Source organism: Carcharhinus amblyrhynchos, chromosome 12 (assembly GCF_965287045.1).
Source record: "Carcharhinus amblyrhynchos chromosome 12, sCarAmb.v2.hapA, whole genome shotgun sequence".
NCBI classification, from domain to species: domain Eukaryota; kingdom Metazoa; phylum Chordata; class Chondrichthyes; order Carcharhiniformes; family Carcharhinidae; genus Carcharhinus; species Carcharhinus amblyrhynchos.
In genome coordinates, this window is record NC_137335.1 from 50928055 (window position 1) to 50943503 (window position 15449).

The 15449-nt window shown below is 43.0% G+C and overlaps 1 protein-coding gene across 3 annotated transcripts in view; it reads left to right on the forward strand.

Moving 5' to 3' along the window:
• Positions 1-15449, forward strand: part of prox1a (prospero homeobox 1a) — a 114292-nt gene that overhangs the window by 58733 nt on the left and 40110 nt on the right. The window contains exon 5 of one of the 3 annotated variants that reach the window (XM_080200516.1): positions 1763-1834. The exons of the other annotated variants lie outside the window; for them this stretch is intronic. Coding sequence (XP_080056642.1) covers positions 1763-1834 — 72 coding nt within the window. The remainder of the gene's footprint in view (positions 1-1762; positions 1835-15449) is intronic. 3 annotated transcript variants of the gene reach the window in all.

The following is a 15449-nucleotide window of genomic DNA, read 5'->3' on the forward strand; positions in this document are numbered from 1 at the left end:
ATAGAAAATAAATTCCAATTCATTATAATTAAATCCCTCCCAGTACTTAATTCCTTATAAAAGCAATCATTGTATTCATAGCCCCACATCAAAGACAGCTAATCCTTTAGTAACCTCTTGGAGCTGTCAGTCAAACGGTGATCTTGGAAGGCCCCACCGTGATAGGTTGTGGAAGCAATCAAGCAGTAATAATACTATAGTTAATGCTTTCAGGCTGTTAACAAACAGCTGTCGAAATTGAAAATGTCATCTTTTATAAAAACTCTTGAGATAAAGCAAGCTGTTTCTCTTCAAAATTTAAAGAGCAGGGAATTTAAATAACTTGACAGTTTGGTAGTTCCACAGACCTTAGCCCACTTTTATGCACATTCACATCTGCTCTTAAAAATCATAAATCTCTCTCTCTGCAGAAAACTGACCTCACTCCAGCAAGAAATTAGCTCTATCTGAACTCAGCGCCAAGTTCAAATGACCCTGTTGAGTTTGGGGTTCCTATAAGTGTCAATTGCATCTCGTCCCCTTTCCCACCTCTTCAGCAAAAATAGATCTGCTAGAAATGAGGTGATACTTCCAGATCTAGGGACTCAGTGCCATATTGGTTGAGGTTAAGTCTACATGAAAATTTGGCTCTAGACTTTTGCTGAAATAGTTTTTATGCGACTTTTGTTCTTTCTTTTTGTTGACAACTATTATCTTGCACTGCAAAGCCAGAGGTTTAGATCTGTTAAAATTAAAAGTGATTAGGTATCTCATTAGCTGCTTCAGAAGCATGGAAAACCCATATTACTAGTGCCATGAGCTGTGATTGCCTATCCTTTGTTACTAGTTGGACTTGACACTTAGAGTAATTTTGTTTGCTGATCCTTTCGTCACAGCAAAAGTATTTTATGTCTGTTTTTAATAAATTGAGGAACATCTCTTTATTAATAGCCATTCTGCATTTTACTGCCAGAAGAAGCATAAGAGAGAAACTTCCAAATTTCAGTTGCTGCTGCCAGGAATAAACTAGCTATAATGATCTGGTAATAAAAGACTATACACATTCTCCAAAGCTGTTAATGACTAATAAAGGTGGAAAACATCCAAATTGAAACTGGCTTTGTATCTATATATGTTAAATTAAAAATGTTACATTCACACGCATATCCTGTTAACTCAACTTGGCCTGAAAATTGGGCTGCATAAAGCGTCAAGTTTTCAGGTGCCGTGAAGCCTCCAGTCCACAAAATGCAGGCAGGAAGCAGGCACACATTTTCGGCCATTTTAGATAAACTTAATAAAGAGACATCCTTGACCAAAGCTTAACACTTGCTTGAGGGTCGCACTGCGGGACTGTTTAACATCTGAAGCAGCTCCTCACCTCCCCCCACCATCCCAGCAATATGGCAGACTGCGCTCAGAAACCAGCCTTGCAAATGCCTGCAACGAATATGTGTGGCTGGGCTGGTGATTGCACATTAAAACAACATTTCTCCTCCTTTCCAACCACAAGGTCCCCAACATCTAGGCTCCCTGTGCCCAGGATTCTCAGCCCTCAAGCCTAAATGTTGTGGGTTGCTATTGCTTCCTTCTGCACATCCAGGCTGTGAGTTGTCCCAACTAACGATCAGTCACCCTTCCTCCCCCTCCCAACCCTGACGTGCATTATCTCTACCCCTTGAGTCTATGGTCTTTCTCTGAGAACATAAAATAACTGTGGTCCACAACCACACTTTCAATAATCCAGTCTTCCTCAACTTGCCTTCTTGGACTCCTCCCACAGAGCTGTTCCTATTCGAATGAGGTCCAAGGTCCAATACCTGAAGTTGCTCGGACCTCTTCCATGCATGTGCAGGTAAGTACCTGTTTCAATGGAATGCCCAAAATGAATTCTGTGAAATGTCTCCGCTCTTGATGCCTTGTCACTTTTTACTGTTATAAGTTGCTGGTTCACGTTTCTAGTGGACTTAGTACAGGTGAAAGTTATCCCCATATTTTCAGTATATATATTTGAAATGGAAGAACATAAAATATTACTGTGAAGGGAGAAAGAAACAGGATTAGAGTAGATAGAATAGAACTGGCACGTACATGGGTATGATAGCCTAATTAGTTTCTTTCTATCCTATAATTTCTATGAATCATAACAGTGTTATGGAACACCAACAGATGTCCATGGTTTATGTAACCACAGTGCATCTCCTCTTCTATCCTCGCAATGAAGTGAAAAATGTACAGGACTCCAAACAGGAACCAGGATTTAGTGATCTTTGTCTCTGGCGAGGCCTGGGCTTTTCACTCCCCAGTTGTTTAGGGTGCATCTCTGCCAGACAGGACGTCTGTCCACACATTTGATTTTCAGCCTCAATGACAATTTGCATACTGGAGGCAGTTTCTCTAGTTTCTGCCAGAGGATAGATTTCTTGCACAGGAGGCCTTGAATATTTTTAGGAAAACCTTTTTGATCCCTGTCTTGGGTCCACTGCACGCACAACTCAAGTCACAAGCTGTGGCTGCCAGGAAAATATTTCATCTCCCTTCCATCAATCGTTTAGTGCCAACGGCCTGGATCAAACAGGGTAGACCTTTCCTCCAGCAGCATTGGAAATGGTGAGAACCATAAATGGTGTTGATGTTCCCATCATTTGCATAGAGTTTACATAAACTTGCCTACACATGCATCACTATATTCTCTGGCAGTGAGATTAGTCTTCCAGAAAAGTAGTGGAGCTATGACAGGGTATGCTCCTGATCACCTTTCCCTCCTATTGCCCCAGGTGTGCCGGTAAAAATAACCAGCAGTGGAAAGCCAATGCCACTTTGTAAACAAAACCCATGCTATGGGCTGAGTTTAGCTTCACTGTGCAGCTTCTGACTGAAGGAGCTGATCTGTTGGGAAGTAAATTGACAAGTAAGGCAAATAGTGGCTCCTGTCTCTGTGAGAATGCAATGTGTTGTGCAGTGTCCCACATCTGTAGCACTGCTTTGTCATTTCCATCTTGGGTTGCAGATCTGGAGGTGAGGCATCCTAAACTGGAAGAGGAGAAAAACCTCCTCGGAATGCAAAGTGCATGTCAGGGTGCAATCCCTTTAAGAACCAGCAGTGTTATTGTCTGAATTATCTTTACTTCTCACAGGCAAGTCAGTTTGAGATTTTCCCAAGGTGAAAGTTTTACAATTGGTGACCTCATGTTCCTCCTTCTGACTTGCATGCAAACTGGTTGCAGAGACCAAGGAAAAGAGGTAAAACAAGAAAGAGGAAGTGAAAAGTGGAGAGAGAGAGAAATGTAAATGAGCACATAGTGTAATAAAAAGAGGGGGAGGACTTGGAAACTGGGTGTGCAATGAGTTCAAAATGTGCAGAACATTTGGAGGTTGGATACAGTGTTTCATCATGAAGATGTGATCCACTCGCTAGCTATTATGCAAAGATCTAGTCCATTACGCCAAAGGTTCAATTCCTATCTTTAAATTAAGCAAAGTTTAAGGCGGGGGAACTTGGGGTGGGATTTTTTGGCCACGCTCACCCCAAAAGTGGAAAATACCACCCAAAGTCAGCAAACTTTTGCATGATCTGACCACCACCAACTCCCCCACCCGCGACGGTTTCCACGGCTGGCGGGATGGGTAAATTCCACTCTTGGAGCCTTGACAGGATTGATGCATATATTCAGCATTCTAAATGGATATCAGATTTGGCAAAATTAGCATGCAGATGTAACCTCTGTTTGCTGCACTGCACCAAAGTTTTTTTTCTGATGTTGGGATATAGTGAATGTGGATCAGAATTTGATTGTGGGATTTGTTTTGTTGCCTGATTTATAGATTTTCTTGTCTTAGCCCTCCCTTCCTAAAGATGGTGCAAGATTATTAGAATCAACAACAATGATCCTACAGACACTGTAAATATAATGAAATGTGCCCTCTACTTATTATAGTACTTACATTCTTCTTATAGTATTGACCAAAGGTAGAGACCAAGTCCCAGAGTTGTCATGTCTCTTTTCAAATCTCATTTTGCACCAAATACTTAACATTGGAGCATGAACGTATCATTCTCCTCCTTCTCCGCCGCCCTGGCCACCCTCCCCCCTGCCACCCGCCAATCCCACTGCACTCACCCTTGGGCCAGTTGAGGCCACTGGGTGGCCAATTTATGGCATCCTGCCACCACCTTGCAGATTTTACTTGTGATGGGCAGGTGAGCAGCAGGTGTCCAGCCCACAATGTTACACCTGGACCAGTAGATGGGCAAAGGTGGGAGTGTCTCCTTTTCAGGAACCATTGTGTCCATCGGAGGCCACCCCCCCCCCCCCCCCCACCCCCCGCCTCCCCACCTCGTGCAACCATGGTAATCTTTGCCCACGTTCCCACATATACCTTAAAAGTGCAGGTTCCGTCTCCTCTTTGGGGCTGCAGTGGCCACCACTCTTGTGGGTGCTACTGAGACAAGGTAGTTGTTGGCTCTCTGGCCAGCTCTTGGAGGCGGGACTATTCTTGGAAGGAGTAGAATGCCTGCCTTTAGCTGATTAAAGCCCAAGAGCCATTAAATCAGTGGTAGGTGAGCCAATCCTGCACAAGTGGGCTTGCCACCAACCTTGGTGATGGGAAGGGGGGAACCACTCCCAGTGTAAAGTCCAGCCCACAATTTAGTAGTGGTTAACTTGATATTCAACCTGGCCATTTAGCAGCAACAGAAAACTGCATTGATAGAGCACTCCTCACATCAGTCTTTAAACAGATAAATGCATTCTGAATGAGCTGCAATTCATAGGGAGCGAAAGCAGATAAATTGATCCGGAAAGCATTTGCGAAGCTGACCTTCAAGCGATTTGCAATCTCCCATTGTGGCAGAAACATGAGGAAGCAGAGTTGTTTTTACCTTGGTCTTGACGACCAAACAGAAGAAAATCAACTTGGGGTCAAACCACAGTCACCACTCGATCTCCGTTGACCTGTGATGACAGTCAGGAAAGTTAATGGAATTGAACAGAGGCACATGGAAGCAAAACAATGCCTCCTGTTTTACTTACATTGTTAGAAAAAGTTTTGATTTGTTCAAGACTTGATATTGGTTAGGTAAATTTGGAAATAAAGTCCTGAAGTCGCACAGGTATCTTCAAATTTCGATCACCTGAAATGAAAGAGAGGGATAAAGGTAAGCTATCAGTCAGAAGATAGAGCAATGAATGATGAATGGCTGGTGAAAGAAGTAAAAAAGGAGAAAGAGGATACATGTGCAATGTCTCCTCCAGTGTTGCCACTTGCCATGTCCATGTCTCTTCACCCTGCCCAACAGCCAATGAGTGGCGTTGTCCACGGCGGCTGCATGCTGAACCATCCTAATAGGTTCCCAGCAAGAATTTAAATGCTGCCATAGGCCACGTGCACAAGTGTGTGCACCACTTGCCCAGTCTCTTACCTACTCATTTTTGGAGGTGGTTCAATTCTTGAGCCATAATGTCTGACATTTTGCAAAGGAAGCTCATTTAAAAAGTACTTGGATCTTTATCTGAAATGCTGTAATCCGCAAGGCTACAGACCAGGTGCTGGAAAATGGGATTAAAATGAGCGGCTAGTGTTCTTTCCTTTCAGCTGGCACAGACAGTGGACTGAATGGCCTCTTTCTACACCATGGTTCTAACCCATGTTGCCATTTGCACTCGTTGCAGAGTAGTTTGTTCAGAGCTGACCACTTGTTTTTACTGGGAAGGGGTTAAAGTGCGGATTGACTCCAGCTAGATTCTAATCCTAATTGCAGGTTAGTGGTTTTAAATTGGTGTATCTCATTCACTTTCATGGGCTCTGCCAGCTTAAGACAGCTGAGCACTGAGCATAATCGAGCTCCCGGACATCCAGTATTATTTAAAGTGGCAACACAAAGCTTTAATCAGGAAACCATACAATCAGCAGCAAATTTAATGTCCCTTGTATTTCTGACCAAAGCGTATAAAAGTTGTGCAGTATTTCAAAATGTAAAGATTACTTCAAGATACTTTTGAAATATTTTCCTTACAGTTATCACCACTGCTGTTTTTTGTAGATTTTATGCAATATTTTGAACTTGGTACCCACATAGGTCATGGAAATTATATCCTACCACCTTTCAAAGGAACAAAAACCTACTTAATCGTTCACATCCTAGTAGTTAGTTCAGTTTTGAGACAATTTGCAGTCTACTTGTGTTTTCTATGTACTCTCTCTTCACATTTCATTGTGGATGTATACCAGTAAATGAGAAGTGAATGCACTGTGGAGAAACCAGTCGAGGGATATTGTGGCTTTGCTGTGGGCAATATTATAGGCACTATATTACTGATGAGCTTTCTCTCTGGTGCATACTTAACTCTTTATTTGCATCATCCTGAATTGCTCTGCACAGAATAATGTGAATTGTTGCTATTGTAATCCAGTAAAGAGAAATGGTTTTGCTTCTTTTAAAGAAGTCTGCAGGATTGCCTCAATTCATGTGCAGCTGCCAATTGGTTAGCATATGTTTAAGCTAGTCTTTGCTTATTGGTAATAAAAAAGCAAAAATGCTGGGAAAACTTAGCAAGTCAGGCAGCGTTTGTGGAGAGAAACATTAATGTTTCAGGTAGAATGACCTTTTCATCAGAGCTGAAGAATGATAGAAATTTAAGAGTTGCCATTGCATCATGAAATCTTTTGTTATTTAATCACCGCTGCCCTCAGCGCCAGGGATCGGGGTTCGATTCCCGGTTTGGATCACTGTCTATGCAGAAGTCTGCACGTTCTTCCTATGTCTGCGTGGGTTTCCTCTGGGTGCTCCAGTTTCCTTCCACAGTCCAAAAGATGTGCTGCTTAGGTGCATTGGCCATGCTAAATTCTACCCTCAATGTACCCGAACAGATGCCGGAGTGTGGCAACTGGGAGATTTTCACAGTAACTTCATTGGAGAGTGTCAATGTAAGCCTACTTGTAATACTAATGAATAAACTTAACAGTCACAGAGATTCATGGGTTTAAAAACTCAGTTCTATCGCTCTTTCGTTCTAATGGAAGGTCAGTTGACCTGAAATGTTAATTCTGTTTCTCTCTGCTGATGCTGTCTGACCTGCTGAGTTTTTCCAGCATTTTTTTGATTCTATTTCAGTTTTCCTGCTATCCGCAGTATTTGCTTTTGTGCGTTTTGCTTATTATTATTTCTGGCAGATACTTGAGTCACTTCAGAATCTTGCTGCACAGCAATCAATTGAATGAAATAAAAATAATGCTTTCCAGGCAGCTCCGTACTGCCCCTCGAGCTAGTGCCATGCAAATCGGAGTTGCCAAACAATGGCACACTCGTAGCTCCCAGCCACTTGAGTATAGTCCATGTGGTGCGCTATGTTGGTAAGAGCACTAGCATGGTCTGGGCACTTCCAAACTGGGCAGATTGTGATACCAAACAGCCTCTTGGAATTGATTTGATGCACGCATTGCCAATTTGAACCTCATAGATCCAGTTAGCGCCATGTCCTGAACATTCCCAGCTGAAGATGCTTTCAGCTTTGAGGCCTCCCTCATGAATGTTGTTTAAAGGGCTCACCATCCGAGCTACAGATGAGGTACTTCTGACTTGGTGCTTCCACTAATTTTGCAAATACAAATATAACGTTCTCTTGGAGTGTTTTGGTGACTTGTTGGACTATTGTTGCTGCATCGTGAAAAGGAGACCAGTGCAGTTTTGGGCCCTGGACACAAAAAGCCTGCTGGAGTTATGAGGGCTGTGGGGGGAGGGGGGATTTTCTGGCAGCACTTTCTTATCTCCATCATAACCAGGGGCTATATTAGAGATGCCTATGATTCAACAAGGAAATAAGTGGTGCTACTTCCTGCAATAGGGCAAGGATGGCACTGCCAGCGGTCATCAGGGACATCTTTGTGCTGAGCTTCTGTGGAAGTAGATCCCCCCAGCTACGAACAGGTGACAGCCAACATTTCCCTGTTTGCTGTACACTATTGAATAGGTGGGGGGGGGAGGTGACAGGTGCACTGTATACCAAAAAAGGAGACTTCATGATCTTTTCTCTTACCATATGGACGTAAGATAAGTGGATGCTTGATTTTACCAGGATGGCAAGATGCCCAATAATGCAGGGAGCCATCTGTTGCACTGGCTCTATCCAAATGCATTTGGTGAGAAACCATGTGAAATTTGGAACGAAACTCTTCCCTGATTCTTGACTGAAACAAGAGACTGCCAGCAGGCCTTACAAAGTGCCCAGCATCTGGTCTGCATGCTATTCAGTCCTCTCCTATACACCACCCCATCAAAGTCCTCATCTGAGTCCCCTCTAGCAGAATTCATTTGCAACCTGGTCTTCTGGCAACTGCGCCATCAGTTCCCCCTGGCTTGGCTGCATCTCATTTGTGCCTGGTGATTGACTGCTTACAGAATCTGACTCTGTAAGATGAGTTGTACAAATATTTGAGCTGGGGACTGCAATCATCATATCAAGTACTTCTTCCTGAGTGGTCTTAAGCAGATTTCATACTTCCTCATGAGGCTGTAGTGGATGGCCAAGTGCTGCTACTTGAGTATCTGAAAGTATAAATGCAGAAGGGAAGAGAAAGAGGAATGGGTGGAATGTGAGAAACCCATGATCACGCCATCTCCAGTTTTCAATTCATGCCAGGTAGCAGAATGAGGATGAGAGTTGAAAGGAAGGAATAAGGCAGAATGTTCTTGGTGATGCTGTGTTCTCTACAGCCATCCCGATGGTGCTGAGCACTGCCTCACTTAGAGGGCTCGGGTAATACAGCCTCCCTCGAGTCCTTTCTATGAGCCACCTTGTTCTGTAAAAGAGAAGGAAGAATATCAGAGATTCTGTTTGGGTAGTGTTCCTATCATGGCTGAAGAGTTGGAGCTATTTGGAAGCAGTGAGGTAGGTATGAGACTGGCAAAATTGGAAAATGCGTAAGGGCGAAGTAGAGCTTCTGCTTAAGTGATTGGATGTGGTGCATTGAGCAGTGTGAGAGGTTGGTACAGTGGATAGGATCTGTCCTTTGAAGGTGCAATCACTGATTTTGATCACGTGTGAGGTCTTTGAACTCCATGTGGTACTCCTTTTTATGTTCATTCAAGGGATGTGGGTATCATTGGCTAGGCCAGCATTTATTGCCCATCCCTATATGCTCTTGAGAAGTTGGTGGTGAGCTGTCTTCAAGAACCTCAGCAGTCCCAGAGCTCTAGATATACCCACAGTGCTGTCATAGAGAGAATTCCAGGACTTTGACCCAGTAACACTGAAGGAATGGTAATATATTTTCAAGTCAGGATGGTGTGTGGCTTGGAAGAGAATTTGCAGATGGTGGTATTCCCAGGTACTGCTTCAGTATTTGAGGAGTTGCAAATGGTGCTGAACAACGCGTAAAGTTACCTGTTACGAGGTTCTCGGGAATTCAGCTACCTCGCCAACTGCTCCCTCCTTTCTCAGGGTTTGCCTTCAATGCCTTCTGACACTCTGCAAACATTATCTCTGGCTGATCATCAAATTAAATACTATGATGCCACCTGCCACCTACCACCACCTCCTCCACCCCCCCGCTTTCTCCCTCCCCTCTATCCTTAAAAGCTTTTTCTAATTCCTTCTTGAAATCACATCACGTTTTGGCCTCAACTACTTTCTGTGATAGTGAATTCTACAGATTCACCACTTGCTGGATGAAGGAATTTCTTCTTACCTTGGTCCTGAAAGATTTACCCCTTATCCTCAAACTATGACCCCTAGTTTTGGATTCCCCCACCACTGGGAGCACTCTTTCTGAATCTACCCTGTCTAATCCTGTTAGAATTTTATGTTTGTATGAGATCCCGTCACCCTCTTCTAAACTCCAATGAATATAATCCTAACCGACTTGGTCTGTCATGTAACTACCCTGCCGTTCCAGGAATCAGTCCAGTAAACCTTCGCTGCACTCCCTAAACAACAAGAACATCCATTCTCAGATAAAACCTCATATTAATGCCTTCTGTGCTGTATCAGAAAACCTGGGAGTCCTCAGTCTTGCCTGGTGTTTCATTTGGTCTTGCAGGTCATTCCTGCACAATCAACAGCAACTTCCTTATAATGAACGTAGCTCTCCATTAAAGAGGTGCAGGGTAACTGAAACATGTGCTCGCCATGTTGTCACCTTGACCAGTGTTGAACGCTGAAGCAGCCAGCAACATGTGTTGCCTCATCTGAATGTTATAATCGTTCAAATGGGAAAGCACCATAAAATTTATGCATCGCTTATCTCAACATGACCGGGTCATAGAGTAAGAGAAAGTAGTAACTCCAGAGCCCAAAAATAGAAGCAACTGAGTTCTTCTCTCTCTGGGTTGTATCAGTGGGTGAATGCCACCTAACATTGAATTTACTGTAAGGATTTAATCCTAAACTTTTACACATTTTTATGTGGTATTGTGATGGTTCCTTTATGGGCAACATAGCAGAAGAGGGTCATCTGACTTGAGGGAGCAATTGGACAAGAATGGGTAAATCACCCAAGGAGGTGAAGTCTTCACTTGGTAGGGGCATCTAGAAGACACTAAGTGACGTGGGCTGCTCCAGGGTAGCTGTAGTGGGAGGAGTGGGGTGCGGCTGCCAGCCTCTGCACAGTTTGCCCATATGAATATATCTTTTGTATTTTTGACAAAGTCAGTGAATGTGCATCATTACACTGGCAATGAGGATAAAATAAATTGTTGATGACACTGCCTGTGGCCTAACACCTATGAGTATCCTATTTTAATCAAAGTCTGAAGAAAAGAAATATTCACCCTAATATCCGTGTTTGGGTGAATAGACCCATTTGGGATGTTGCGATATTGCCAGACCCTGAGGGACAAAAGCAGAGCAAACCTGAATTAGCCGGTGCACAGAAGTTTAGAAATGTATAGAAAGAAAGAACAGAAAACAACCCTCAGAAGCTAGAGTTGTGATTTTGAGTTTAAGAAAAATAGAACTTGTGTTGAGGAAAAAGAGTTGCTACAAAGTTGTTTAAAAAGAGAACGCATAAAGCAGTGTCGTAAGTAAAGAAGAAATACCCCCGGACTGTAACCTAGCAATGATAGCCTGGGGGGGGGGGGGGGGGGTCTCTTCTGTTTAAAGTAACAGCGCAGAAGGAACTGTTCAGCCTATCTTGTCCATGCCAGCCCAAGGTCACACCTTGCCACACCCAGGCATCCTTTCCAAGTTCCCCTTCCTGCACCCGGCCCAGAGCTATGCAGCTGAAAGCATGATCAAGATCCACGTACTCCATACCAGGATTGTGACTCTGTGGACTACTAAACAGTCTTAAAACTGTAATACGCTTTAAGCAGTAATGTGCTTAAAGCAGCAACCACAAGAAGAGATAAAGGACATTGTACAGGAAAATTGAAGAAGACCCCAGATAGGGGGCAACTCAAAAAAGAAGTCCATAAACAATTACGTCCTAAAAGAGGCATCAAAGATCCCCAAACGGAGGGCATTGACAGACCCTAGACAGTGGGCACTGAAAGACAATGATGCACCTCATGGACTTTGTCGTGATGTTTATTAGTAAGGAAAAATCATAGAAGCTATCAGCCCCCAGCCCCAGCCACCCCAAGAGATCCAATAGTGCATCCTCCAGAGTGCGTCCAGTCTCCGAACGTCTGGAGACTGGAAGATCTGGACCTATGTGCTGAAGGTGAGATCTATTTAGAATAAACGTGAACACACTGTTGTGGAAGATGTAAATTTTATATTTGTAACTGATGTCTGCAATTTTTTCATTTGATTTTGAACATTCAGTTACTAAAATCTTTTGGCATGGTTCTAGACCGGATTTTAAAATAATGATAAACCCTAGAACTATGGTTAAATCAATGTGCACACATTAAGAATGCTCTGCGAAGAAAAATAATTTACAATCGTTACTCAGTCACCTCTGTCATTTAATTGTAATGCTGAAATGAAGTGACCAGAGGGGGAGGGAAGGTAAGGGTCTGAATCAAAAATTAGGGCATAATGTGATATTCTCCTGTCTAAAAGCAGAGTCCAGCTTGTAAAATAGTTGCAAATATAAGCTTGTATTTATTTAAGAGACTCGATTGTTGGGCTTTGACTCCGTTTTTTGGGCCTCTTCCCTGGGTATGGTGGTGTTGTTGTTATACTTAAGCATTAATCTATCGCAGTGAGCAATCCAAATAAAGTGTTTTTTCAGAAAAATCTCATGTTAAATTATTGTTAAAAACATGTTCAGAAGAACATTTTACTTTTTAATTGGCCTCAACATTTAATGTTGGAAATATAATGCAGTTTTCTAATGTGTTTTATTTGAACTGGAAACTTAAATGAAGTTGGCAGAAGATCACCATAGCCATTTAGCCTCATCAGTGCTTATATGTAAGTAAATTATTGGTTGCTATGGTAGCATGGAGCACCTGTTCTGACTTATTAATCTCAGAGTTTACCAGGCTAACCCGGTGTGTTTTATTGTGTTATGGAAGCATTCTACGTGGGAAAGGGGAGAACGTGCAAATCGAGAATAGCTGCGGTTTTCTTAATTGCTGCCACTTTCCAAAAGCAGTGAGGAAACTCAAGACATTATGAGATGCATGGCCCCAGCCCATAGATTTGACTTTGCTTTCGGTCCTTAAGAAGTTTCTGCGATTTTATTAGGTTGGCGTTTATGTTGATTTTTGCTGTGGATTCCAGCAACTTAATTCATCATATGTGAGCACAGTCTAAGCCTTGGCAGGTTGATCAACTGATATATTTTCCTCATCTGGCAGCCACACGCGTGCACTCTGCAGGATGGATTGTTCAATCACAATCAGGGGTAGGACAATGACCGAGATTTTGAATGACAAAGAAATTTCTATTTTTTTCAAGGGATGCTAAGGATGTGGCAAGCTTCCCAATCCTTAAAGACCTACCTTTGATCCCTCTGTACTCACCAACTGCTTTCCAACCTCCCCCTTCTTTGATCTCCCAAACCCTTGAATGTACTCCATGTCAATCTCTCCTGCAACTTTGTCTGCATCCCTCCAGTCAGCTTCCTGCCATTCCCATAGCATTATCAATGCTCATAATTGAATTCATATCTTCAGTGGTATGGCAACGATGCATTATCCCTCCTTTCCCTCTGACAGCTGCAACCTTCAACGCAGTTACATCCTTCTACAATTTCTTTTTCACGGGATAATCCCAACAGGTTGGCCAACATGCTTACTTTTGTTTGTATTTGTTTTTGGGAAGTGGACCCTCTGTCTGAGGTCAGCTTTCTGATTACCTTTGCTGATCTTTCAACTCCCTCTACTGCCTCGATGCTACCTGATGCCTGGTGACCATTCTTCAATGAGCCTTAATTCCTATGGCTGAGCCACAGAAGATCAAAGCCACCACCTTTAGGCACGGTGGCACAGTGGTTAACACTGCTGCCTCACAGCACCAGGGACCCGGGTTTGATTCCTGGCTTGGGTCACTCTGTGTGGAATCTGCATGTTCTCCCCGTGTCTCTGTGGGTTTCCTCCCACAGCCCCAAAGACATGCTGGTTGGATGCATTGGCCATGCTAAATTCTCCCTCCTGTGTACCCGAACAGCCACTGGAGAGTGGCGAGTAGGGGATTTCATTGCCTACTTTTGACACAAATAAATGTTTAAAATAAACAGTTTAAGAACATAAGAAATAGGAGCAGGAGTAGGCCATCTAGCCCTTCAAGCCTGCCCCGCCATTCAATAAGATCATATTCAGCCCCACCTTGAACTCCATTATTCTCCATTCTATCCCAGGCCCAACTCCATTCCCTTCCCAAACAGTCTGAAACAGAGAGCTGACATGCTGTTTGACCCTGAATTTAGTTTTCCACACTTACATCCTCTCAATTAGAAAAGCTCCCTGGTTGCAGCTCTGTCTGTTGGGTACTGAGGCCCTCATTCTTGCCTTCGGTCACCTCCAGATTTGCTCACTTCACTGCTCTCCTGGCCAGCTTGCCATCCTCCAAAATCTGTAGACTTCAACTCAGCCATAACCTGCTGCTCCATATCGTATCATGACTTCTCCCAACACTTCAAATTCTTAAATTCTTACCCTTGATCACCCCTCCTAATAAAGGGAACATCTATTTATCCTGGTCTCTCTACAAAGCGCTTGAAGTCCTTATCTCTATTAGAAGTGCTTCATATGTGCAAGATTTTGGTGTTGATTCTTCAAAGAACCATTTCTTTGTGGTTTAAAAACACCCACCCTGATTCAACGAATAATGAAAACTCGAGTCTTCTAATGTATTATCGCTGTCACACCGCACATTCTATTTCCTGTACAATAATAGGTTAGATTCCTGGCTTGGGTCACTGTGTGTGTGGAGTTTGCACGTTCTCCCAGTGTCTGCATGGGTTTCCTCCCACAGTCCAAAAGACGTGCCAATTAGGTACCATGCTGAATTATCCCTCAGTGTACCCAACAGCTGCTGGAATGTGGTGACTAGGGGACTTTCACAGGAACTTTATTGCAGTGTTAATGTAAGCCTATTTGTGACACTAATAAATAAACTTTACAAGTGACTGGAAGTTTCTGTAGTGACTTTGCTATGTGTATCCATTTTCAATGTGCAGTTCAGTGTTGCTGTTCAGTTCAAATTGGGCTAGCCACACATTGTACCTTCATTGGGCGCATGGCCTAATCCAGAGAATGATGGCTTAAACCCCTTTATACATTTTAGCTTGACTTGTAGTTAACATTGTATCCCTTTCACTACACCCTCAATTATATTTATTTGCACTTTTGAATAAACCTACTTTTGGTAAATGGACTTCTGGGGATGGTTGTTGGGGGAATTACATAGTGAATAGACTGAAACTGATTAATTGCATCCTCTTGTTTTTAATCATTTATGACGTGCAGGAGATGTACTAATTTTAATTGACTATTTGGAGTGTCTTCTTTTAGTTATTCTGACATTAGAATTTAAAGGAATTGCTGATGCTGTTGAAATGAATGTACGTGTAACAAAATGTGCTTTTGTGAGTGACAAGTAATAGTCGCACAAAGAGCATATGAAATATTAAACGGAGCAGATTCAGCAAATTGTACATTTGCCAAATTTAGAAACATCAAAGATTTTTTTTTTCACCTTGTACTGCATTCTGGAAATGAATAAGATTTCCCTTATGATCTTTTTGATGTTGATTTGTTCTGTCAGTGCTTTCCTAAAATCTTTCATTCGCTGATGAGCGCACTCTCTCACACTCGCTCTTTTCTCTTCTCTCCATTCCCCCTCCTCCTCTCCCTCTTAATTCTTCTGAAAATCTGGTTCTCCCTCTTTCCTCCACCGCCAAATAGGCTCAGCCCTATCCCTCTTCCCTCCGAACCAAATCTCACTCTCCCCCTTTCACTCTCCACATTATCACTCCTCCACAAATCTTGCTTTCCATTTCTGCCAATTCCTACTCTCACACCTCCCCCATTCACACTTGGTCTCCCTCCTGTTTTCTTCCTTCCACACCCTTCTCCC